This window comes from Gopherus flavomarginatus, chromosome 1 (genome assembly GCF_025201925.1).
Source record: "Gopherus flavomarginatus isolate rGopFla2 chromosome 1, rGopFla2.mat.asm, whole genome shotgun sequence".
NCBI classification, from domain to species: Eukaryota; Metazoa; Chordata; order Testudines; family Testudinidae; genus Gopherus; species Gopherus flavomarginatus.
In genome coordinates, this window is record NC_066617.1 from 127876435 (window position 1) to 127902546 (window position 26112).

Below are 26112 nucleotides of genomic sequence, written 5' to 3' on the forward strand. Positions count from 1 at the left end.
AAAGGCGAGAAAAGCGACCTTTTGAACTAAAAGACTACGGTTAACATTCCATGGCTGTCACCTAATGTAACACTATTTAATACTGGTCCACCCAATGCTGGTGCACAGTTCAGTTTCTTAATGTTAATACATTTCAGGTTTTCTTAACATGAAAAAAGTTTCTATAAGCTTAGAGGAAACTTTTTTATTTGCTTATAAATGGCATGAATAAATACAGTTTTACAGATTTTAGCGTGCAAATGTATCATCTTATCTGACAGGGATAAATCATGCATGCAGATTATGCATCAAAGTCGTGAAATGGGCTACAAATACAGTAAAAGTAAAGTATTCAAAAATTTAACCATGGAGGGTGGGGGTGTGTGCACCTAAGACGCTCATCGCCTGGTTGCCATTTGGTCTAGGGCTGGCCCTGACTGGCTCCCTCTTCACTTCACTTCCTGTTCTAAACTGCTATCTGTGCTCCGAGCGCTGAATCCAGTTCTCATTGAAGTAAATGGGATTCTTCCACAGTGGAGATTGCATTTCAGTGGTAACTGGAGTGAACCGTATATACCTATAATCCTCTATTTGTAAAATACTTTGAGATCCTTAGTTTGGAGGATGTGGGGGGGGGGGGCGGGACTACAGAAGTGCAAACTACAACTGCATAGCTTTTTTTTTTTTCAGAAGAAACGTAAAATATTTTGAGGAGCAGTACATTTTTTTTTAAATACATGTTCAATTCTGTGTATTCCAGTGGTGCCCAGAGACCCCTTAGGCCCCCATCCTAATATCATGCTATGCAATGTACAAACATCTAATAAAAGTTGTTGAAGAGCTTACAGTCCACAGAGACAAACCAGACAAAGAGTGTGGGGAAAGGGGATGTAACATACCAGCAGAGGGCTAAATTCCAGTATTTAGCAACAGCCCTGGTTGGGCAGCTACCTCCTGGAACTCCCCACCTGCAACACTGAGGGGACACTGATATTCCAGAATCAAATCATCCACACTGAGGGCATGTTAAGGTACAGTTCTGCAGGTAAAAAATTATTCAAAGCAATTTTGATGCTACGGATCGTAGGGTGGGTCCTCTAGTGGCCCTATGGACAAAAGACCCCTCGTTACACAGGTGTAAAGCTGGAGTAACTCTATGAACATTGTGGAGTTCTGTTGGAATTATACCAGTGTAACTAAGATCAGAATTTGGTCTATAGTTGTCTGCTGCTTTTATAGAGATGAACTGATGAAAAGCTGTAGCGCTAGAGAATGCAATTTCCCCATCATGAGCAATAAGACTAAATACATCTTTAAATATTGACAACTAAAGATATTTTGGTTTTTTCTTAAAGATTTCTCAGACTCTGAAAATGTCTATCTCTGCCTTTTCTTTGCTTCTTCCAGATGTTGTTACTCCAAATGGCTTGAACATTAAGAAATTTTCAGCAATGCATGAGTTTCAGAATTTGCATGCCATGTACAAGGCTAGGATCCAAGAGTTCGTTCGAGGCCATTTCTATGGGTATGCTTTTACTTTTCAAAATTAGCATCTGGTTGTACAGACCTTTTACCGCAGGACCTAGAGGAGGTAGACTGAAGAGAGTACTTTATATCTGAGGTGGAATGTTATCTAGTGATTCCAGTGACTGACTGGGAGCTGTGGTACAAAGCCCAGATTTCATTCCTGGCTCTGCTTAGCCCCGTGTAGGAACAGAAGGTAATGAGTATGCGATTTGCCCAAGATGGAGCTCAATGGTCACTTTAATGTGAAATACTGTAGGTAATCCTTAACTTTTTGATGACTGTGGGTCAGTAAGGCAACTGCTGTATGTCAGTGACCTTCACTGATTAGAGAATTGCTCTCTGCTTTGCTTTATCACCTATTGAACCATTTTGTGTTTGTTTGCTTGGTTTCAGCCATCTTGACTTCAGCCTTGCAAGGACCTTGTTTTTCTTCATCGCTGGGAGATACGAATATTCAAACAAAGGAGCTGATTTGTTTCTAGAGGCCTTATCCAGATTAAACTTCCTGCTGCGGGTAAGAAAGCATTTGGAAAGGCAGATAGCAGATATCTTATACACACACACACACACTTAATTCTATCAAGATGAAATTAACCCAGGTGCATAGGTCACATACAAGAATCTCACCATGATTTTGTATACTATAATGTCTTTGGTCCCCTAGCAATATGATGGCTTTCTTGCTTAGCTTCATAGACTTCCCCGTTAATTGGGGTGCCCATACTTTGCCCAATGAAAGGGTGCCACTGGCTGCATCCTGCTCAGCTCCTTCCCCCCCATGTTTATCCCAGGAACTTGGAGTTCTGCACATTAAGGACCAATTTCTCAATACTACCATTTCTGTGCTTGGGGCAGGAAGGGGCAACAGTAGTTTCAAATACTTTGGGGCAGTCAGAGTTCTGCTTAGCTCAGTCTAATGTCAGATCAGCCTCAGTGGTGCTGTAAATTAAACGCTACTTCCCATGGCCTTGGGACTCAAGGAACAGCAATAGTGCAGTGTGCTCTGGCTATACCTCCTTGCTATCTTGACCTGCCCTCAGTATGCCTCCTACACCAGTGAATGGGAGCAAGGCCAGCATAGATCCTTTATGCCATCACTAACTAGTTGAGGAGGCACCCTGCCCAGGGGATATTCTCAGGAGGGTTTTGAGGACCCTCTACACTGTCAGAGTGGCATGAAGTGACCTTAGTGTAGCAGAGACTGAGGCCCTAGAAGTTTTTTTATAGTAATTGGTGCAGATGCTCTATCGCTATTTTTGAAGTAGGACTTAGCTTCAAGTATCTGATTCAGAGTCTATTGGGCAAGGGCACATAGAAATCAAATGTATTATTTTGCAGACAGTAGTGTGGCTGCCAATAGTTTAAATGTGCACGTGCGTGTACACACACACTCTTAATTCTATCAGTGTGACGTTCACCCAAGTGTGTAGATCACACGAAAGAATCTCCACACTATGAAATGCCTTTGCATATTCACCCCAGCTACAGCAGGAAAATGTGGTCTCCACCATCAGCTAAAGCAGAAATTTCCACATCTCCAGGACTCTACAATCTAGATACTAAAGAAATTTCCCGAATAACAAACCCTGGATGTAGCAGACCGGCAAAAACAGGAGACCTAATTGACTTTTAAACTGATTCCTTTTGTGAGACAAAAAGACAGACTAACAAACATCTCTGTCACCCAACAGTGACTTCATGGGGGTGTAGAGCTACTGTAGAGTGCTCCTGCCTGCTTCACTCCATCCCCTGCAGCTTCTGTGCCCTGCAGTGCTGCCCTGAGTTCTGTATACAGTGTATTTAGTAGCAATTCAGTGATTAGCCCTTAGTATCCACCAGATTTTCATTTTTGTTCCTTGGAACAATAGAGAAATATTGGAAGGCATGCTTGTGATCTTACTCCACTGCAGTGTTGCCAACTCTCAGAACTTTATCATGAGTCTCATGATATTTGATATTTTTCTTAAAGCCTGAGCTTCTAGAGTCATGGGATCACAGAAGAATCTTTTCCACTACAGTTGCTCTACTGCCATCATCCATTAACATATGGCGGGGAGGGTTTCCTGTGATAGCTGGGGCTGGACTCAGAGACCCAGGAGGTCCCTTCCAGTCCTATGTTCCTATACCATTGAAATCAGTGGACTGAAAGGAAGTACTTGATCTGTTCACCAACACAACAGGTCACACTATAGTGGTGGTTAAATGCGATATAACATTAGCCATGTTTTAGCAGCATTCACTCAGCTAAGGTTTACTAATGCTGTTTACAGCTAATGTCTTGCATAATGGAGAGGAGAAAGAATTGCTTAAGAGATGCATTGCACCATTCTATTACTGTATCTAGTTAATGATGACATTAACAAAAAGTGTTGCTGACAAGAATCATGGAGAACATCCGGTCTGCAATTATTGCTGAGAGTAATCCAATTGGAAGCAGCAAGCTATCTGTGCTATTTGTGAATCTAGGAACGTTTCCCTTCATATGCTTCTCAAATGGATGTCCAGTAGCTTGTCTGATCTCTACATATATGTGGCATCTGATGAAAATATTTTTAAATATTTTACAGAACCATTTTGGTGATGGTTTGAAAGCTTGGTTGAAATGTTGAAGATAATACATTGGGACAGATCCTTGCTAACAGCTAAGGTCATGGCACAAAGGGACCTTGTATCTGCCCTGAAGAGGGCTGATAAGGCATTCCCTCCCCCACTCCCATGGGAGAAACTATATCTGGCGTAAAGCCGGCTTGTTTTATACCACCTGCCAGCCCCAATTCCTCTGGTACACAGGTAGATAGGAAGGATTCTGGGGGTCAGAGGGAAAAAGCTGGTAGTGCAGTGCCCCAGCAATTTTCAGCCATGGAGTGGTCCCAAAATGGCTGCTCAAATCTGCCGTAACCTAGCTCTTCTCTAAAGTGGCTAATGGATTGGGATAGTGGAACAAACCCTCCTCATCTACACCAAGAGAAACCACTCTGGCCCATTCTAGTGGCAAGGGATGTACATCTGTCAACTATGTCTTCAGGATACAGAACCAAACTTCCCTGATGTCCAAGATGCGAGCATCCCAGGTTTTGGTTCATGTCCTTTTCTAATACATATTCTTTCTAAACATCTTTCAAAATTTTCTAGAGTGCCAGTAACTCCATAAAGGGACCTGTCGAATATGTTAGGCTCATAATGTAGTTGTGCTGCAATTAAATGAAATGCTTTTACAGCTCCTAATATTAATAGAGATGCTTTATAAATTAAAATTTAAAAAATGGGTTTCTATTCTATGTAAATATTTCCCTGGAGCTTTGCATATTCTTCCCTGCCTTCCCCCCGCCAAAAGCAAACAAGCAAGCAAAAACATCATTGTGCTAAGGCAGGAGAAAGAACCAGCAAGAAAAAACAACTGTAAACAAAGGCCCAGATTTTCCATGGCAGTTTCTGCTGGCTGCAACAAGTGCTGGAGAGCTGTAGGAGAAAATTATGCTAGCTGCATGCCTGCTGGGGATACACCCATGGAGCTGACTGAAATGCAATGTGCAAAGAAATGGGACACATGGTAAAAACTGCATTTGATTTTTAAACAATTTTTTCAGTTTAAATCATCTTAGCTGTTCTCACAGTAACTTAATATTACAGTTTGAAATACTGTGTGTGGTTTTTATCTTTGCACTTTGGCTTTATAGCTACATCTTTTGAAATCCTCGTTGAAGAGTAAAAATAACAGTGTAGATCTTCAGTAATGTATTTGACTTTCCTGGTAACCCCTTTTAGCTCCAGTCCTGCAATGAGCGATGTTTGAGTACTCTCCTTCACTTGCATGGAGCCCCACTGAAGGCAGGGTCCACCTCCCCAGACCTCATTGAAGGATCAGGGCCTTCTTGAACAACTAGTTAAATTGTGATGGGTTCTGCTGACCATCTGCTATGGCTAATTCCCAGTGTGGACAAGGTTTCTGTATTGTCTGGAATCTCTGTCAGTTTCTGCATAATGATTTCTTGTTAACATTGCAAGCTTTCCCTCCATCTTCCCTCTGTTTAGGTTCACAGAAGTGATGTTACAGTCATCGTGTTCTTCATCATGCCAGCAAAGACTAACAATTTCAATGTGGAAACACTGAAAGGCCAAGCGGTACGAAAGCAACTATGGTAATCACCATCCTCATTACTGCTCTTGAATGGTGAATTGAAGGTATAAGTGAATGGGTTTGGTGGAGAATAAGGCTCATTACTTTTCCTCTGGCTAAATACAAGATAATAAGTAATCGGAGTCCATTTGTGGGGAAGAGGGAGATAAGGATAATAAATCAGGGCAAGTATTTCCCCATCCTTTTTCTAGTTTATTAACAAGGAACCTGATTCTCAATAGCTTTGCCCTTGTCACCATTTATACTCCATGTAAAAGGGAATGTTAAACACTAGCATTCCGATTGGAAGGTTCACATTTTGCACTCACTTGACACGGGTATAAGTGACAGCACAAGGTTTTGACAGTGGAGAATCAAGCCCTGGGTCTTGTGTCTGATTCTGATACTCACTTTGGACCACATCCTGCCTTTGATTTCCAGCAAGACTCTTAATGCTAACTGCATGAGTGAAATGAGCACAATACATAGATCTTGGGTAGCTTACCCTTCAGAGTAGAAGGCAAGCTTTCTTCTTCAGGACTTTGCTAGTACAACTGTCACTGAGGGAAAAGGAGTTAATTACTCCTGTTATTTTATTATGAAATGTAGAGCATGAATTGGCCACTCATGCAGGATAATGCTACAGCAGATATTATTTATTTCTTAAGAGCCTGCACCGAGCTATGGCCCTACCCCAAATTTCAAACACACAATTAGAAGTCTAATATTTTTAATATAAAGTTAAGTTCCTCTGTTTTCCCAATTAATAAATTCTCTGCTCAAAAACTAAAGCCGCTCTACCATGTATCTGGTGGGGCATCCCACTAAAATTAGCCTTCAATCTCCAGCCACTCAATCTAATAACTCCTTAATTTCGCCTTTATTCCAGGTGAGAAAAGATGGACTTTGCTATGTAGTTTTATGCAGACAAGTCCTCTCAACCCATAGGGCCAAATTCATCAGTGAAACCAGTGGAGTCATATCAAGATTGAACTGGGCTCAAAGAATGCAAAACCTGTTTCACTGAACACATTCATATACTAGTTGTTATTTGATAAGGGAAATAAACAATTAAAGTGGATTTCTCACAAGTAGCTAAACCAATGAACCTCACCTGCACATTTGAGAGAGCTGGTTTTAGGATTAAGGGACAAAGAGCCATAAAACCTGGGTTCTGTTCTTGTTTCTGAGTCATTGGACATTTAATCTCTCTGACTCAATTTCCCCATTTGTAGAATGGTGATACTTCCCACCTTTCTAAAGTACTCTGATATCTAGTATATCTGAGTAATATCTGAGTAGTTATTAATGGTTCCCAATCCTGCTGGAAAGGTATAACAAATGGGGTTCCACAGGGGTCTGTTTTGGGACCTGCTCTGTTCAATATCTTCATCAATGACTTAGATATTGGCATAGAAAGTACGCTTATTAAGTTTGCAGATTATACCAAACTGAGAGGGATTGCAACTGCTTTGGAGGACAGGGTCATAATTCAAAATGATCTGGACAAATTGGAGAAATGGTCTGAGGTAAACTGGATGAAGTTTAATAAAGACAAATGCAAAGTGCTCCACTTAGGAAGGAACAATCAGTTTCACACATACAGAATGGGAAGAGACTGTCTAGGAAGGAGTACGGCAGAAAGGGATCTAGGGGTTATAGTGGACCACAAGCTAAATATGAGTCAATAGTGTGATGCTGTTGCAAAAAAAGCAAATGTGATTCTGGGATGCATTAACAGGTGTGTTGTGAGCAAGACACGAGAATTCATTCTTTCGCTCTACTCTGCGCTGGTGAGGCCTCAACTGGAGTATTGTGTCCAGTTCTGGGCACTGCATTTCAAGAAAGATGTGGAGAAATTGGAGAGGGTCCAGAGAAGAGCAACAAGAATGATTAAAGGTCTTGAGAACATGACCTATGAAGGAAGGCTGATAGAATTGGGTTTGTTTCGTTTGGAAAAGAGAAGACTGAGAAGGGACATGATAGCGGTTTTCAGGTATCTAAAAGGGTGTCGTCAAGAGGAGGGAGAAAACTTGTTCACCTTAGCCTCTAATGCTAGAACAAGAAGCAATGGGCTTAAACTGCAGCAAGGGAGATTTAGGATGGACATTAGGAAAAAGTTCCTAACTGTCAGGGTGGTTAAACACTGGAATAAATTGCCTAGGGAGGTTGTGGAATCTCCATCTCTGGAGATATTTAAGAGTAGGTTAGATAAATGTCTAATCAGGGATGGTCTAGACAGTATTTGGTCCTGCCATGAGGGCAGGGGACTGGACTCAATGACCTCTTGCTGTCCCTTCCAGTTCTAGAGTCTATGAATCTATGGGTGAAACACACTATATAAGAAATGGGTACTAGTATTGTTAAATGCCTCAAAGGGCTGCTTGGTGGCTCAGTTCATTAATATTAGTAAATTATTTTGAGATCCTTGAATGGTTCATACTTGAAGTGTACAATAGTAACAGAAGTAGTATCCTTGGGATCACTGAACTGATCTAGTAGTTGCCATGTACAGGAGTGGCAAGATATATGGGCCTGTGGTGCCTGGGGTCCAGCAAATTCAAGGCCCAGGGGCCCCTGTTTCATCAGTGTTTGGGTCCGGGTCTCTCCCCCGGCCCCATCTACTACCCCTGCATGCCTCCCCCGAGCGTCCCTGCCTGCCCTGGGCAGTGGGCGGCTGCTCCCTGCAGCTCTGCACTGCACTCCCACACCAGCCGCTGCTGCAGCCAGCTACAAGGGAGTGGGGCTGGGGGCAGACTGAGATAGCTGCTGCGCCTGTGGAGGGAGGAGGGGAGGAGGCACATGGCAAGACCTCCCCCCAGCAGGTGACACCAAGTGGGGGGCTTATCCTGGCTGGATCTCCTGAACAGGAGTCTGCAGGGGGCTTGGGTGAGTGTTGTGCTGGGGAGGGACCTCCCCCTTCCCCTCTCCCACAACTTACTGCTGCTGGAGGAGAGAGGGCTGGGTGGAGGAGTCTCCTATGGCCCCCTGCCCCAGCCCTGGGGCAGCCTGCTGCACTCCAAACTCCTCATCCCTAGCCCAGTCCACCATCTCACACCCAAGCCTCTTCCCAGAGTCCACACTCAAACTCCCTCCCACACCCCAACCCCATGTCCCAGCCCAGAGCCCATACCCAGCACCCAAACTCCCTCCCAGAGCCCACACCTAGCACCCCAAATCCTCTCCTGCATCCCAACCCCTTTCCCAGCCTAGAGCCCACACCCAGCACCCAAACTCCCTCCCAGAGCCTGCACCCTTTCCTGCACCCCAACCCCCTGCCCCAGCCCAGAGCCTGCACTCAGCACCCAAACTCCATCCCAGAGCCTTAGGTGCAGGGGGACACAGGACTTGGACCTGTTCTGGGCCCCACCAAAAATTATACAAATCTGCTGCTCCTGGCCATATATGAAAGAGAGAAATCGGATCAAATTTGTTCCTCTGCCACAGTTTTCACATAGGCATACCTTTATCAAGGGCATCCAAGACACATTCTCTCCAGTCATCCCTCTAAAAAACAGTTGCCTCAGAGACACCATGCTTTATTCAGTGGAAGGCTATTCCCTTTTAAAAGAATACATGAAACATACTGGGAGCTGTGCCTGTAGTTTTTCATAAGAACTGCTTGCGCAAAGCTTCAGTCCTATGACTAGAAACACTCCAGAGGAGTGAAACCTGGCCTCCTTGAAGTCAGTGTGAGTTTGGCAATTGACTTCAGTGAGGCCAGGATTTCTCTCAAGGTCAGACGTAGGACACTTTGTGCACCGTGAGAAGCAGCCACATTTCCAATAAGCATTTTGATCTCTCTTGTGTTTCTCAGAAAAAATAAAAAGGAAAGTTTAAATAAAGAGAAACATACAAAGGGAAATCACTGGGGCTTGGCTAGGGTGAACGGAAGAGCCTGTTGTAGCTACAGTATGTGGTCACTGATTTTCCAGTGCAACTCAGGATAAATTGATCCCATCTACCTCAGCTCAGCAAGTTAAAACCATACAGCATGCATTGTACCTGCACTGCTCGCAGGTACTCAAGCTGTGAACAGCCTTTGAGCAACCATATGCAGTACTGTAGTAATCATCATCTTAAGCTGCTGGATAAAAGGACCTGCCATCAGCATTACCTTGTAACACTAGCTGATATCACGGATGCCATGGAGATTAAATGCCAAAAGAGGCTGGCAGTAATCAGGGGATAGAAGTTGGCTGATCTGAGATATAAAGCCCCATCTTCCTGTGCTGTGAAATAAGCAGCCTATCCTATCTGAATGGGTTTCAGAGGTAGCTTGTGGCATGAATCCAGCTGGAGCCTTATTTAACTTTCCACACGCAGTTCCCTTGGTTTTCTCCCAGTTCACCTCAAATATTCATTAGAAATGGCCCCAGGCTGCAAAATTCAGATCAGAATCCAGCGTTCTGCAATGTTCAGTGGGGTTCAGCTCATTTTACAGATGGAGTAAATAACAAACGTCACATCTAGACTCTTCCAAACATTAAAAGCGGCCATCAGACTTGGCTCTGCCCACTGATAGGGAGGAAGCAAAAGAAACTCCACAGTCAAGGATGCATTGAGAGTGACACTTAAATGATAATTAAAACCCCTCTCTTTCACACACTGATTTAATTCAGTCTCCAAATTTAGTACAATAACCCTGCAGGAAGCCACTGAAATTTCCATGCAATTTTTTTTTTATTTACTAACTTTTGTAAAAGAAAAACTGCTCAAGCGCCCCTTTTGCAATGTTTTCTGCCAGACTTACTCTTTTTCTTTCCTCTAGCTAAGGGAATGCATTCTCAATGACTCCCAAATGTCTCTCACTCGCATGCATTCTCAGAACAGCTGAGGGTTGGGATGCTTTTGAAAGAGGGTCAGAGAAGTGGGGTCATACAGATTGAGTTGACTCAGGAGCAGAACTGCCATTTCTGGTTAACCCTGTGTGGCTTGCTGGAAGGTCACTCCAGTTTGATGGACCAGAGGTGAGCAGACTAACAGGGACTCTTATGGGGGAGGATCAAGACCTTCCTGGGAATGTGGGGGTGGGGCCTGGATGAGGGTTAGAATGGACATGAAGGGAGAAAATATGTGAAGGTATAGATGTTGGCATTGGGGGCTGGAGAGCAGTGCTGGTCAGTGGAGTTCTCTGCTGAATCTCTGACCCCTGCTGTTTAGATGAGCACAGATTCCCTTCCTACACCCTTGGCCCCAATGCCCCTGCAGCCTCCCTGGCTTGATGCCCTCCCCACTCTTCCACATACACCCCATAGCCCCATTCCATATTTACATGTTGAATAGTGTTCATTCTTAAGAAGATTTAATTTAGACATGAAAAATAAACATTAGTAACAATGAGTGATAGTAAAAATGAAAGAAGTAGAGAAAACATATCATTTCAACTCTCAGCAAAATGTTGACCAGGAACACTAGGTTGTAACTTCAGAGTCATAGAGCTTAAGGCCAGAAGGGCCCCCCAGGTCCTCTAGTCTGACCTCCTGTATAGCACAGACCACCAACACCACCCAGCACCCATACGCCAAATCAGGGGTAGGCAACCTATGGAACGCATGCTGAAGGTGGCATGTGAGCTGATTTTCAGTGGCACTCACACTGCCCAGGTCCTGGCCACCGGTCCGGGGGGCTCTGCATTTTAATTTAATTTTAAATGAAGCTTCTTAAACATTTTAAAAGCCTTATTTACTTTACATACAACAATAGTTTAGTTATATAATATAGACTTATAGAAAGAGACCTTCTAAAAATATGAAAATGTATGACTGGCACACGAAACCTTAAATTAGGGTGAATGAATGGAGAGTTGGCACACCACTTCTGAAAAGTTGCTGACCTCCACGCTAAATCCAACAACCAAACTTCAACTCTGTGTTCTAAAGATGATATAATTCTGAATGGTCACAAACAACATACATTTACATATTTACTGCATTGCAGAGAAACATACCTCGCAGCAAGCATTGACAGTCTGACACCAAGCCTGTCTGTACTGAGGATATTTGTACTGATGTAGCTACACTGACGCAAATCCTCACTGCAGACACATTATATCGCTGTAATGCAAGGCTTGCATCAGTACAGCTTCTGCTGGTTTAAAGCTGGTGCAGCACATCCATGTTGGTTAAGAGAAGGTTCAGGGGTGACATGATTACAGTCTGGAATAGGGGTCGGCAACCGATGGCACGCGTGCCAAAGATGGCACGTGAGCCAATTTTTAATGGCACGCTGGGGCCTGCCGGGACTCCAGTGTGCCATTAAAAATCTTGCTGATGCTGCAAGCTGCAGGGTCCGCACTCCAGGGCTGGAGCGCTGGGCCGAGCGCAGCAAGTCGCCGGCCCCTCCCCCGCCTTCCCCTGGAGCTCTGCCGCCTTGTACAGCGCTCTGGGGGTCGGGGCTGCACGCTCCTGCAAGGCAGCATTTGGCTCCCTGGGGAGGAAAAGACGCTCCCCGGTCATCCGGAGCCCCACTGCCATACGCAGCCCCGCCCCTCAGAGCGCTGTGCATGCGACTGCGGGGCTCTGGATCAGCAGGAACCTCCGGATCAGTGGGAACCCAGCAGGTAAGGGGTCCGGGTCCGAGGGGGTTGGATAATGGGTGGGGGCAGTCAGGGGGCAGGGAGCAGAGTGGGTTGGATGGGGGGGTGGTTAGGGGTGGGGGTCTCTGGAGGGGGCAGTCAGGGAGCAAGGGGGAGGGTTGGACTGGACATGTGAGTCCTGGGGTCTGTTAGGGGGTGGTAGGGTGGATAGGGGTCAGGGCAGTCAGGGGACAGGGAGCAAGGAGGGTCCTGGGGAGGCAGTTAGGGAGGAGGGGTCTCTGGAGGGGATGGTCAAGGAACAAGGAGCTGGGGAGGTTGGGAGTTCAGGGGGGCTATCAGGAGGTAGGGGTGTGGAGAGGGGCTGGGGCAGGCAGGGAGCAGGGTGGGGTTTTATGAGTCCAGAGTTCTGGGGGTCCTGTCAAGGGGCGGGGAGCGGTTAGATAGGCATGGGAGTCCAGGGGGTTCTGTCTGGGTGCGGGGGTGTGGATAAGGGTTGGGGCAGTCAGGGGACAGGTAGAGGGTAGGGTTCTAGGGGGCAGTCAGGGGACAAGGGGCAGGGAGGCTTAGATGGGGGTGGGGTCCCAGGACGGGGTAGTCGGGACAAGGAGTGAGGGGGGTTGGGGGTTCTGGGGGGGGGCAGTCACCCAGCCCTCTGCCCTGAGCCCTGACCCCCACACACACACCTAACCCTCTGCCCTGAGCCCTGCACCCTCGCACACCCCCAGGCCCCTGCCCTGAGCCTTGTACTACCTAGCTGTCTGCTGACTCCTTCACCCCTCTGCATGACCCCAACCCTGACTGGCACCCCCACACATACCCAGCCCCTTTACCCTGACACCTGCACCCCCCTCACATGTGTCTAGCCCTCTGCCCTGACTCTTGCACCTCCCACATCTCCAGTCCCCGCCCCACACACATCCCATGCACCCTGTCACATCCCCATCCCCACCCTGAGCACCAAACGGGAGCTCCTGCATCCCCACTCACATTCCCACCTGCACCCCTCACACCAAATGAGAGCTGCCCAGGTAAGTGCCCCCACACCCCAACCCTGAGCCCCCTCCCTCATTCTAGCTCCTGGCCAGACATTTCACCCCCAGCCCTGTGCTCGGTCCACTCCCACCCTCACCTCAGTGCGGAGAGAGGAAGAGAATGGGCCAGAACCAGGGAGAAGGTAGGTACCCATTGTATGTGGGCAGGGCCGGGACCCCAGACTGGCAGCTGGCTGAATGGGTCCAGCAGCCGGGATTCGGGCTGGCAGGAGCCAGCGGATGGAACACCTGAGCGGCAGTAGGCTGAGCAGCTCAGCCCACTGCCAGTCTGAGGTCCCGGCTGCTAGCCCCGCACAGCCCGCTGCCGGTCTGGGGTTCTGGCTGCCAGACCCTTCCCAGCTGGGGTCCCGGCCGCAGGCCCCACTCAGCCCACTGCCGGCCTAGATGAACAGAACCCCAGACCAGCAGCTGGCTGAGCAGGCCAGTGATGTAAGATCAACATTTTAAATGAAGCTTCTTAAACATTTTGAAAACCTTGTTTATTTTACAATACAATACTAGTTTAGTTATATAATATATAGACTTGTAGAGAGAGACCTTCTAAAAACGTTAAAATGTATTACTGGCATGCGAAACCTTAAATTAGAGTGAATAAATAAAGACTCGGCACACCACTTCTGAAAGGTTGCTGACCCTTGGTCTAGAAGTATCTACATGACGAACAAATATTTAATAATGGACTCTTCAGTCTAGCAAAGAAAGAAATAACACAATCCAATGGCTGGGAGTTAAGCTAGACAAATTCTGACTGGAAATAAGGTGTACATTTTTTAATGGTGAGAGTAATTAACCATTGGAACTATTTACCCACTGTCACGGTGGATTCTCCATCACTGACCATTTTTAAATCAAGAGTAGATGTGTTTCTAAAAGATCTGCTCTAGGAATTAGTTTGGGGAAGTTCTATGGCCTGGGCTATACAGCAGGTCAGACTAGATGATCTTCTGGCCATGGAATCTAAGAATCTATATGTTGGAGGTTTGCACTGGTGTAGCCAACCCGGTATAAATATCACCAGCAGAGGCAAGTGCCAACTTGTACACACCAGTACAAAGCACAAACAGAACTACGCACAGTGTAATTTGTCAAAACACCCTAATTCTATATTAATAGCCCACAAAAACTGCATTTACTGCCAGTTAAGATTGTGGCAGGGTATGCTCCATCCACCTATAATTTTAAAAGCGTGGAAATAAGTTAAGGAGAAAGACTTGTGTATTCCTTTCCACCTTCATAGTGCCTACCACACTGTCAGTAACACAATTCAGTGCTCCTTTTTCATACTGCAACCTCAGCACACTTGCTTTTAACGCACAACTTTGAGTGACTGCAGATGCTTTTATATCAATAGATAAGCACTAGAGCTGAGTAAATCATTGATTTTTCAGTTTAGAGAATTAAACAAAATCTGTATTAAACAATAGTTTTGTTCTAATCTAAACTGATATTTTTTTGCTTGTTTTAAATTTGTTGGGGGTCATTTGGGGGTGTTTTTCAGCTTTGTTAAAAAAAAAAACCTTAATTTCCCTAAACAAAATGATGTTTCAAAATAAAAAATCAAAACATTTAATTCTGAAATGACTGACCAGTTTTAACTTTTTTTAATCTAATTTTGTTTTGAGCTGAAACTATTTGCTGAATTCAATCCCAATTCATGAATAGATTGTGACCCAAAAATGCATTTTTCAGCTAATTTCCCATTTACCAAAAAATAATTTGCCCAGTTGCAATCAGCACATCTGTCTGTCACACATACAATATGTTTGAGGAGTTATTTTGCATTAAAGCTTCTGAGGTCACTGTTAAGGTTTTGCAGTTAGCTACCACTACACCATAAGTATCTGAGTGCACAAACATCTGGGGGAAATTTCCAAAGGCAGAAAAGGGCAACTGTGCACCCAGCTCCTCTGAACACCTTTGAAAAGCTTGCTCAGGACCATTAAAGATAGAAGGAGTTTTGAGGTAATGGCTGTTTGTTCAGAGTGAAGGTGAAACTATGTAGGTGGAAGGGAGGTGGTTGGGGCTGACAAGGGGAGCTGTTTAGTGGGGATCCAAAGAGGTGTGAATGACTTACTTTCTTATTGCCTTGCTTTTTATGATTTGTGTTGGTGGGATATAGAGTCTAACCACTGTAATCCAAGAGGCAACCAACGTTTGGGAGCTGGAATCCAGTTTTTCCAAGGTTCAAGGTGCTCTAAAGCAAAAAGGCAGGAAAAGTCCCATAGAAGTACTTCATGACTTTACACTACATTTGCTGGTTTTTGAGTGCAGTGTTTTTTAGCTGTGCTTTATGTTCTGTGAAATGCCATCTAGTGGCTGGATATGCTAAGTGCAAGTTGTACTTGAGCTTTTTACTGGTGTGCAAAAGGGCTACAACAAAATGTTAAACTATGTAAAAATTGTCTGGTGCAGATTTTATTGTGAGATTTCAACTTGGCCTAGGTTTGCCAAGAAGTTATCTGGTTTTCAAACCAATTTATCAGGAGGAACAGCTTGCAGCTTATCTACAGTTTGTCCTATCTCTTGTTTTTGAAAGCTCTTGCAGGTGGGAATTTTAAAACAAACCTATTTCTTCTCTCTCTCTCTCTCTCTCTTTTCCCAACAGGTTAGGTTAAATTTGAAACCTCTCAACCTTGAAAAGAGTCCCATTTCACTGCTTTTTCCACCCAAGACATTGCAGTGCTGTTTTTCTGTTTCAGAGAATTAGCGAGGTCTATTTGTCAGAGTAAGGGATTGGGAAATAATCACTACCAATTTCTAGTCCTGGTTTTACCACTGACTTCATTTTTGGCCTTGGGAAAATCTCTGTGGGTCATATCCTTAACTGTGCTGAAATCACAGTCAGTATGGCTGAGAATTGGCCTTAGCTCCCTTTCTGCCTCTCCTGCTCCTGCGTCCCCCTACATAAGTTAGAGCACCAGCAGAAATGCTGTGTGTTCTGGTCCTGCCCCTGACATGTCCCGTGTTTCATATTTCTTTACCAGGGACACCGCACAATGTGTGAAAGAAAAATTTGGAAAGAAACTCTATGATGCACTACTGAAGTGAGTATGTAGGTCACTTTGTGTTTATATTTCAGAGGAGCCAGCTGTATCACCTGTGTGGTTTATATATGTGTATTATGTATGTAAGAAAAGAATTGGGGAGGGGAGAGACAGGAACAAACTGTGTAATTAGGGATTTAGGAGATCCATGTTCAAGTCCCTCCTTTGCAATAGACTTCCTGTGTGAGCTTGGATAAGTAACTTAGGGTAACATTTTCAAAGGTGACTTAAGCATTTGAGAGCCTAAGTCTCATTGAGAATGAATAGGATGCAGGCTCCTAAGTCACTTAGGTGCTTATGAAAATGTTATTCTTTGTCTGTCTGTCCTAGTTCCCTATCTAAAAAATAGGGATAGTAGTATTTCCCTACCTCAGTGTGGTGTTGTGAAGATAAATACATTAAGAACTGTGGGGTATTATTGTAATGGGGCCATATAAGTAGCTTAGGTAGATAAAATACAGTGGAACTCTGATATACTGAAACTTTGCTTATCGTAAAAAGGAAGAAAGTCTCTGCACTCCTTTATAGGTCATACTCCCATTGATTTCAAAGGGATCTTAACCTGAGTTGGAAGATCTATATGATCCCAAATGCAAAAGATTGAGTTGGAAAAAACAACAAAAATGAAATGTCTATGAAAAATTGACACAATTTTTTTTTTACACTTTTTTGTTCTGTTTAGTTTCAGCTATAGAGCTGACTGGATTTTTTTAAAAATGAAAATGAAATTTTGACAAAAAAAATAGAAATAAAAGTTCATGACAGGTGTTGTGACTTGTTTTCTTTTTCAAATATTCCAAATACCTCTAAGGGAGAATTGCAGCAAAGCTGGGGACGGGGAGGAGAGAAAGAGAACAGGATAGTCATATAGATACAATATAGAGAAAACAGGAAAAAACTCTATAAAGGCCTGATTCAAAGCTGATTGACAAGGCTGGAAAGATGCCCGTTGACTTCAGTGAATTTTGGATCAGCTCTATTTGAGTTTCTTCATCTTCTCTGCATAACTTTAATGCAAACTCTTAATCACAATTTCCAAAAAGACCAATAACAAGCCATTTGGTGATATACCCTGTCTGTATTGCCTTTGCAGAGGAGAAATTCCAGATCTGAACAAGATCCTTGACCGGGATGATGTAACCATTATGAAACGAGCCATCTTTTCAACTCAGGTCAGAGAGAATAGTCATTACTTATACAGCTATTGGATGGCAAAGATAAACACAGTCATATATAAAGATCATGTATAGTGAACAGGGATATGTATGAATTGGAGAATCATTTTCCATCATGTACATTTCTCATACAGGCAACTTTTTAAATGCAGTCTGTGTGTTTTTTCCATTCTCTCCGTGTTTCTTTTTAAGAATTAGTATCAAACCATCCTAACTACTTTTGGTAGTGCAAGAGCACTCCCACCACCTGATGTATTTCCCTGAATTCCTTGATCCTCTCCTTTTAATAGTAAATTCAAATTCTTCACAATTCTTTGTCCTATTACATCTCAGCCCTTGTTTTATTTCCCATCCCTTCTTGATTCCTGGAGTCTTCCATTTTTAACTGTGGTGATAATTAACCATTAAAACACCTTACCTTGGGATGTGGGTGATTCTCCATCACTTAAAATCGTTAAATCAAAATGGGTGTCTTTGTAAAAGATACCATCTATTACAAGCAGAATTTATTGGGCTAGATTCAAGAATTATTAGGTAAAATTCTATGGCACTGTGTTATGCACTAGGTTGGACTAAATTATCACAATGTTCCTTTCTGGCCTTAAAATTGAAGGATGAAACCCTAGTCGTAATGAAGTCAATGGCAAAACTCCCGTTGACTTCAACAGGGCCAGTATTTCACCTCAAGACTCTATGTTAATGGATTCTTTGCCAGCAGTTTTTCGTGCCTTAATCAAAGTTTGCCTTTATTCTGATGTAGCGACAGTCTCTGCCTCCAGTGACCACACACAACATGATCGATGATTCCAATGATCCAATCCTCAATACCATCCGGCGCATCGGACTCTTCAATAACCGCACAGACAGAGTTAAGGTACAATATCTCTTGGTGAATTTTTTCTCTTTCTTCCTAATGGAATTTCATTAAACTACCTCAGCCTAATTAGTTAGTGTTGGAGGAAGTGTGGTTATTCTTACTAGAGATGTGTGGAATAAAATACCCAACATCTCTTGGAATAGCAACAGCCAGTCGCTTTTCACAGACACCATCATCTGCTTATTACCCACAGAATTTCAAATTAGGCATTTCATGTTAGGGGTGGCGTAGCTGTTGTTAAAACATTCTAGACACAATTTTTAAAATCCTGGCCCCATTGAAGTCAATGGCTAAACTTCCATTGACTTCTTTGAGGCTGGAATTTCATCTGATGGGCCTGCAACCCAGTAAACCTTTATATGCTGTTTACCCAAATCTAAAACAGGGCCATATTATAGAGAGAGGAAAAGAGCACCTTCCAACCCTTGCAATGCACATGAACCCCATAGATTTCTGGTAGGCAAGCCCAGTAAAGGTTGAGCCCATACTCCAATGCTTCTTTCTGCCCACACGTCTGGGCAGGGTTCCCAAAGTGAGTGATGTGGCTTACATCGTCACCTTTAGTGTTATGTGGCTCAGAGAGGGATTGCGTCTCCTCGTGAGATCTTTGGGGCAGTGTACCTAAGTACCGCACCCTGCTCTGGGCTGTGGCTAAATGCCATACCCTAACTCAGAGGTGTCCAAACTTACTGGCCCTCCGAGCCGCATACAACAATCTTCAGCAGTTCGAGAGCCAAGACACACCTGCTGGGGGCTGTGGCTCAGGGCTTCAGCCCTGCAGAAGGCCCCTGATGGGGCTCAGGGCTTCAGGCCAGCTCCTGCTGAAGCCCCAAGCCCCAGCAGGAGCACCCCACAGGCTTGAATCCCCAAGACCCCCCTCCCCGCCACGCAGAAGCCCCAGGAACCCCCTCCCTGCTGGGCAGAAGCCCCTACCCCTTCACCCCACCGCAAGGTAGAGGTCCCAAGCTTCTCGCCCTCCCCCCAGGCCTGGTAGGTGGAAAATTGGAGGATGGTGGGGGGGGGGCTTCGCAAGCTGCACTTTAACAGTAAAAGAGTCACATGTGGTTTGCGAGCCACAGTTTGGGCACCCCTGCCCTAACCCATAATGTTCATTTCTGTTGTTTTCCTTATTAAGAAGAGGGGATGATGTGACCAGTGAACCATCTGAAGAATAGTTTTAGATTTCAACACTATTTCCACAATAGGTTTATAAGAAGAGATCATAAAAGAAAAGTAACATGTATGTAGAGGGGTGAACATAAGAACGGCCATACTAGGTCAGACCAAAGGTCCATCTAGCTCAGGATCCTGTCCTCTGACAGTAGCCAATGCCAGATGCCCCAGAGGGAATGAACAGAACAGGTAATCACCAAGTGATCCATTCCCTGTCGCCCATTCCTAGCTTCTGGCAAACAGAAGCTAGGGACACCATCCCTGTCCATCCTGGCTAATAGCCATTGATGGAGCTATCCTCCATGAACTTATCTAGTTCTTTTTTGAACCCTGTTATAGTCTTGGCCTTCACTCTGACAAGGAGTTCCACAGGTTGACTCTGCATTGTGTGAAGAAATACTTCCTTTTGTTTCTTTTAAACCTGCTGACTATTAATTTCATTTGTTGACTCCTAGTTCTTGTGTTATGCGAAGGAGTAAATAACACTTCCTTATTTACTTTTTCCACACCAGTCATGATTTTATAGACCACTATCATATCCCTCCTTAGTTGTCTCTTTTCCAAGCTGAGAAGTCCCAGTCTTATTAATCTCTTCTCATACGGAAGCCTCCATGCCTCTAATAATTTTTGTTGCCCTTTTCTGAATCTTTTCCAATTTCAGTATATCTCTTTTGAGATGGGCGACCACATTTGCACGCAGTATTCAAGATGTGGACATACCATGGATTTATATAGAGGCAACATGATATTTTCTGTCTAATTATTAAGGCTACATTTATGTCACAGAGGTCATGAAAGTCACGGAATCTGTGACTTCCCGAGATCTCTGCAACATTCTCTGCTTCAGCCGCAGGGACTGCTGGACTCCAGCTGGCAGCCAGCAGGGTACTAGCAGGGTTCCAGCAACAGGGGACAGCAGCGACAGGTGCCCTCCTCAGGGTTCCAGTCTCGCACAGGTTGGGGGTGGTGGAAAGGGAAACACTTCAGGTGAGTGGCTGGGGGTGTCCTGTTTTCTTTTTGAGAAATATGGTCACCCTGCAGCTCCCAGCTGTGGTGTGCAGAGGGGGATCCCCCACAGCTCCCAGCCACCACAGTGGCAGGGGGAAACCTGCAGCAGCAAAAGTCACAGATAGGTCACAGCTTCCATGAATTTTTGTCTACTGCCTGTGACCTGTCCGTGAGTTTTACTAAAAATAACCATGACAAAATCTTAGCCTTACTTATTATCTATCCCTTTCTTAATGATTCCCAACATTCTGTTCACATTTTTGACTGCCGCTGCACATTGAGTGGATGTTTTCAGAGACCCCATCATGTTATATGTATAGTTGGGATTATGTTTTCCAATGTGCGTTACTTTGTACTTATCAACATAGAATTTCATCTGCCATTTTGTTGCCCAGTCACCCAGTTTTCAGAGATCCTTTTTGCGGTCTGCTTGGGACTTAATTATCTTGAGAACTTTTGTATCATCTGCGAATTTTGCCATCTCACTCTTTACCCCTTTTTCCAGATCGTTTATGAATATATTGAATAGGAATGGTCCCAGTACAGACCCCTGGGGATACCACAATTTACTTCTCACCATTCTGGAAACTGACCATTTATTCCTGACCTTTGTCTCCTATCTTTTAACCAGTTACCAATCCATGAGAGGACCTTCCCTCTTATCCCATGACAGTTTACTTTGCTTAAGAGCCTTTGGTGAGGGACCTTGTCAAAGGCTTTCTGAAAATCTAAATATTCTATATCCACTGGATCCCCCTTGTCCACATGCTTGTTGACCGCCTCAAAGAATTCTAGCAGATTGGTGAGGCATGATTTCCCTTTACAAAAAACATGTTGACTCTTCCCCAACAAATTATGTTCATCTATGTGTGTGACAGTTTGTTCTTCACTATAGTTTCAACCAGTTTGCCTGATCCTGAAGTCAGCCTTACCAGATTCTAATTGCCGGGACCACCTCTGGAGCCCTTTTTAACAATTGGCGTCACATTAGCTATCCTCCAGTCATTTCGTACAGAAGCTGATTTAAATGATAGGTTACAGACTACAGTTAGTAGTTCTGCAATTTCACATTTGAGTTCCTTTGGAATTCTTGGGTGAATACCATCTGGTCCTGGTGACTTATTACTATTTAGTTTATCAGTTTGTTCCAAAATCTCCTCTAGTAGGGGGAAACAAATTAAGGTACCAAAAATTATGAATGTTATCAAACTGGACTATGTACAAATAGAATTAGGGAGGGACACAGAAGGCAATGTCCAGATTCCTAGGCTTAGGCTAGGGATGAAGGCACTAACTGCTTGATCTCTTATATAATTAAAAATATTGATTCTATTTTTCTTTTGGCTCTAATGTAAATTTTGAATATCCAGGTGATATTACACCCAGAGTTCCTGTCTTCAACAAGTCCATTATTACCCATGGACTATGAAGATTTTGTCAGAGGCTGCCATTTGGGGGTGTTTCCCTCATACTATGAGCCCTGGGGTTACACTCCAGGTAAGCAATCTTTAGGCTGACTGTTGTCAGAAGTTTAATATGCATTGTACCACTCAGGGCATTTAAAAAGATGGAGTAGCTTGCCATTCAGTTTCTACTGTATTGATGTAAGAATGTTTTTGACTCTGTTTCCTCTCCATTACAAAGCTTCTGCTGATGGCAGAGTTCTTAGACCAGATTTTTAGCTGATGTAAAATGGCATTGCTCCATTGATGGAAAACCACCCAGCGTTATCCCTGCTTTGGAACCTGACTTTCCCACAATCACATGTCTTCTGATGCTACACCAGACAGAAAGGTTACAAGTCCATTTTGTGTGCAGTAACATCAAGCATCTGCCCTTAAAAAAAGAGATTTGGAGGAATGTATATATTGTAATAATGAGGCAAGAAAATAGATGCAATCCAAAATGTCCTCAGCTGGTGTAATTTGACCTAACTGCCTTGATTTCAATGGTGTGATGCACATTTACACTATCTGGTCCTAATATTTTCACAGTCTGCTGGATATTTCTGTTGGTATTTACCATGAACTTTTAGAAGTAGCAATAGAGACCAAGGACTCAGTACATGGACTGGATATCAGTGGAGCTCACAAAGGCCAATCTTCATGACAGCCTGGCATATGATCAAGAGTCTTGGAAGAAGGCTATAAAAATTGCCAACCACAAACAGGGAAGTGGCAAAAATGAAGATGACAACTTACAAGTAATAATAGATAAAACTCATAGGATTAGGGTGAGACACTTAAGGTGCAGTATCACTCAGGTTTTCAACCTAGGAATTAGGGCCCAAATGCCTAACTTCCATTGTGCCCAAATGTCCATTAACACAATGGTGCCTAACTTCCATTGTGCCCAAATATCTTTGAGGATCTAGGGCTAAGTGCCCAACTTCCATTTTTGCCTTTGAAAATATCTCCCTTAGTTATGATAAGCATCTGAAAGTGTGGGTGCTTATCTGAAGCACATCTGTAGTTAGCCAGTGAATCTGAGTAGAAATATCACAAGATCAAGCTTTCTCAGACAACGTTTAAAACTTCCTGTCTCCTGTTCCAACTGGGTCACAATTATCTGGCTGTATTTCAGCACTTTCTCTTCTTGTCCCATCCCAAACCAGGATATGGGGAAAAAAATTGTCTGAGCTGGGGAAGATTTTGATTTTAGACTTTAGATTAGCTTAACACAGAAAAGTTTGGCTGGCACTCAGTATGGGGGAGTGGTTTTGCTCATCCTAATGGGTTACCCATATGAATCTCCCAAGAATAAAATATAGACCCTGCTTGATGTTTTTTTAGTTCCATCCTAATCCTAAATTCTATATCTGATATCAGGCCTATTGTCATATAGGTTTTTAATGGCATTTTAAGGGTTAAAGAGCTAACATCTGATTTAAACTGTATGCTGCTTTGTATAGAGAACATGCCTTCCTTTATGGAAGAACCTGTTGGTGTTCAGTAAATAATAATAATAATAATAATAGTAATAAAAGGAGAACACAATTTGATATCATATTTATGATTTATAGCACAATTTGCCCTGCATCTACTGTATAACTGGAAAAATAACTAGATAGAATGGCTTTGAAATCAATCATGTTTTTATGATTTTTCTCCCTGTGGCGTAAGATACAGAACCCAGTTTACAAATGTGGGAGATTAGTTACGAGGCCCAAGTCCTGCATTTGGGCAGTTAGGTTTGCAAATATGTACATGAAATGAGCATGTGCACCCAGCAGGTGCCAATTTCAAAGCCAAAGGAAGGATCTGGACATTGGATTTAGGCTCCCACATGTGAACACTGGGCTCACAGAGGGTATTAATTAGAACTATCTGGAAAACAGAAATAAGTGCTTGCAAAAAAAGAGGCGGGGAGGAATAAATTTCCATTTCTCATCAAAATGTCACTTGCCTTGAACTTTTCTGATTGAATGGCGAGGGGGGGGAGCAGGGAGGGGAGGGAAGAACACACAGCAAAAATCATTATGGTTTTTATTGAAACCTTCTGACCAGCTCTGGCACTGAAAGGGCTTTACATCATTCTATTTTCTGTTTCTATCCACTCAAGATGAAACGGAGCCAAGCACATTGACATTAAATCTCTTTTTATGTCTCTTTTGGTAGCTGAGTGCACTGTGATGGGCATTCCCAGTGTGACCACAAACCTCTCTGGATTTGGCTGTTTCCTGCAGGAGCATGTAGCTGACCCAGCTGCTTATGGTGAGCTTGTTAACAGTGCTTCAAAACTCATCAGATTTCGGAACCCAACTAACTAGCTGTTTTGCGACTGCATATTGCACTTTCTCTGCTTGCTGAATAAGGATGGACAAACCCCAAAGTTCAGATATTTGGTTTGAATTGAAAGTTTAGGTGTTTATCCAAAACCTTCCAGTTCTTCCCTCTCCTGTCTTTTTTTGGTCTTCCCCAAGCCCAGCTAGCTTGTTAGCCCTTCTTCCAATTCAGCTAACTCCTTCCAATTAGACTATATATTCGTCTTTCTAAGGGAGTGGTGGAAATCTATGCCTCTGCGTTAAGAATCCATGATGGATTTATTGGAATAGCAGCAACAGTTTGTGGAGTCCATGAAAGAGAGAGGATAACTTGACTAAACCAAACTGAGAGTCTTATTTACAATAAGGCCCCTTTAAAGCACTTTTATTATGTAATGAGGCCTTATTATAAATGAGAAGCAAGGCCCACAAGCTTGAAATCAATGCAAGATCGGTGCCTAAATAGTGTAAGATCTATGCCATAGCCCTGAACCTTCAAAACGGTTGGTGTTTAGAGTGAGGTTGAAGAAGAACAAGATGTTGGCACAACATAAAGATATTGAATTACAGAATTTGATGTGCATGAGCAAAGGCCTATTTACAAATCCTTATAACTCTCACAGATCAGAACCAATCTTCACCAAACTTCCAAAAAGTACACGCATGGGGATGTCTTTGCTGCAAAATTAGGTATTTACGTGGAGATAGCTGTCTGGCTGTAAAATCCTACTGGCAACAAAGCACTATAGTTTTTACCCATTGTTGCAAGTCATGTTCAACCACAGATGCAGAATAAAGTGTTGATCTTGACTAGCAACACTGAGGTAATAATTAGCTGTGCCTTGTCTCCACGAGGATTTTACATTAAGATAGCTAACTCCCATTAGCTGTCTCAATATAAAAACACACCACCTTTTGCAGAGAGTACATAGCCTGTGACTCTTTTCTGCTAAATTTCACACCACTACCTCTCACCATGAGCCACCAAAGGTATTTAAGAAAAGGTAGCAATTTTTTTTATAATGGAAAAGTGAATATTTTTTTACCGCACAAAAGCACTTGGACCATTTTTGCACAGACTTTAAAACAATAAAAGCTTTCCTGAGCTGAGAACAGATCTGCCAAATTTCAGCCCGAAAGGTAAAAAATCAAAAGCATTTCTCACCAGCTACGGAAATGACCTGTTAGAATGGAAACACTTGTCATTTCTTGCTCCACTTATTAAAAAAACAAGTCCATGCATGTTGTATTTGAAAGATTATGTGTAAAGAAAGATAGAAATTAAATTTAAAAGGTGAAACACTCACTTCCATACCTGTTCATCTGCAACTTTGTTTGTGTCCTCAGGCATTTACATAGTTGACAGGAGGTACCGCTCTCCTGATGAGTCATGTAACCAGCTGACTCAGTTCTTGTATGGATTTTGCCAGCAGTCACGGCGTCAGAGGATCATCCAGAGAAATCGAACTGAGAGGCTCTCAGACCTACTGGACTGGAGATATTTAGGCAGGGTATGTAACTGTGTTTAGTGGGTATATAACAAGCCGTTGGCCCAAACACACATCCACCACAATGGTTATTGGGGATAGAATCTGTCATCATTAGCACCAAGGCCCCAGTTCAGGGAAGTCTCCCTATTAACTTACTCAAGTACCCACTTATTCCCAAGCAGAAGAATCCCCTTGATCTGCTTGTTTCAAGCAGGAGCCAAACACAATGTGATCCTTATGCTCCCAAGCACAAAGACTGCACAAGGCTAGTGCCACTGGCAGCACGAGCCTCTCCAAAATGGAAAATGGAGCTTGGGCATTATACAATCTTCAGGGATGGTGCAGCAGCATCCCTAGACCTTGGGAGGC

At 43.6% G+C, this 26112-nt stretch overlaps 1 protein-coding gene across 2 annotated transcripts in view; it reads left to right on the plus strand.

The window, feature by feature from the left end:
* GYS2 (glycogen synthase 2) overlaps nt 1-26112 on the plus strand; it is a 78090-nt gene that overhangs the window by 47067 nt on the left and 4911 nt on the right. For both annotated transcript variants that reach the window (XM_050968744.1, XM_050968753.1), the window contains 9 exons: nt 1387-1504; nt 1900-2020; nt 5539-5645; nt 16198-16257; nt 17351-17429; nt 18193-18306; nt 21861-21987; nt 24108-24203; nt 25601-25764. In XM_050968744.1, the coding sequence (XP_050824701.1) occupies nt 1387-1504; nt 1900-2020; nt 5539-5645; nt 16198-16257; nt 17351-17429; nt 18193-18306; nt 21861-21987; nt 24108-24203; nt 25601-25764 (986 nt within the window). The remainder of the gene's footprint in view (nt 1-1386; nt 1505-1899; nt 2021-5538; nt 5646-16197; nt 16258-17350; nt 17430-18192; nt 18307-21860; nt 21988-24107; nt 24204-25600; nt 25765-26112) is intronic.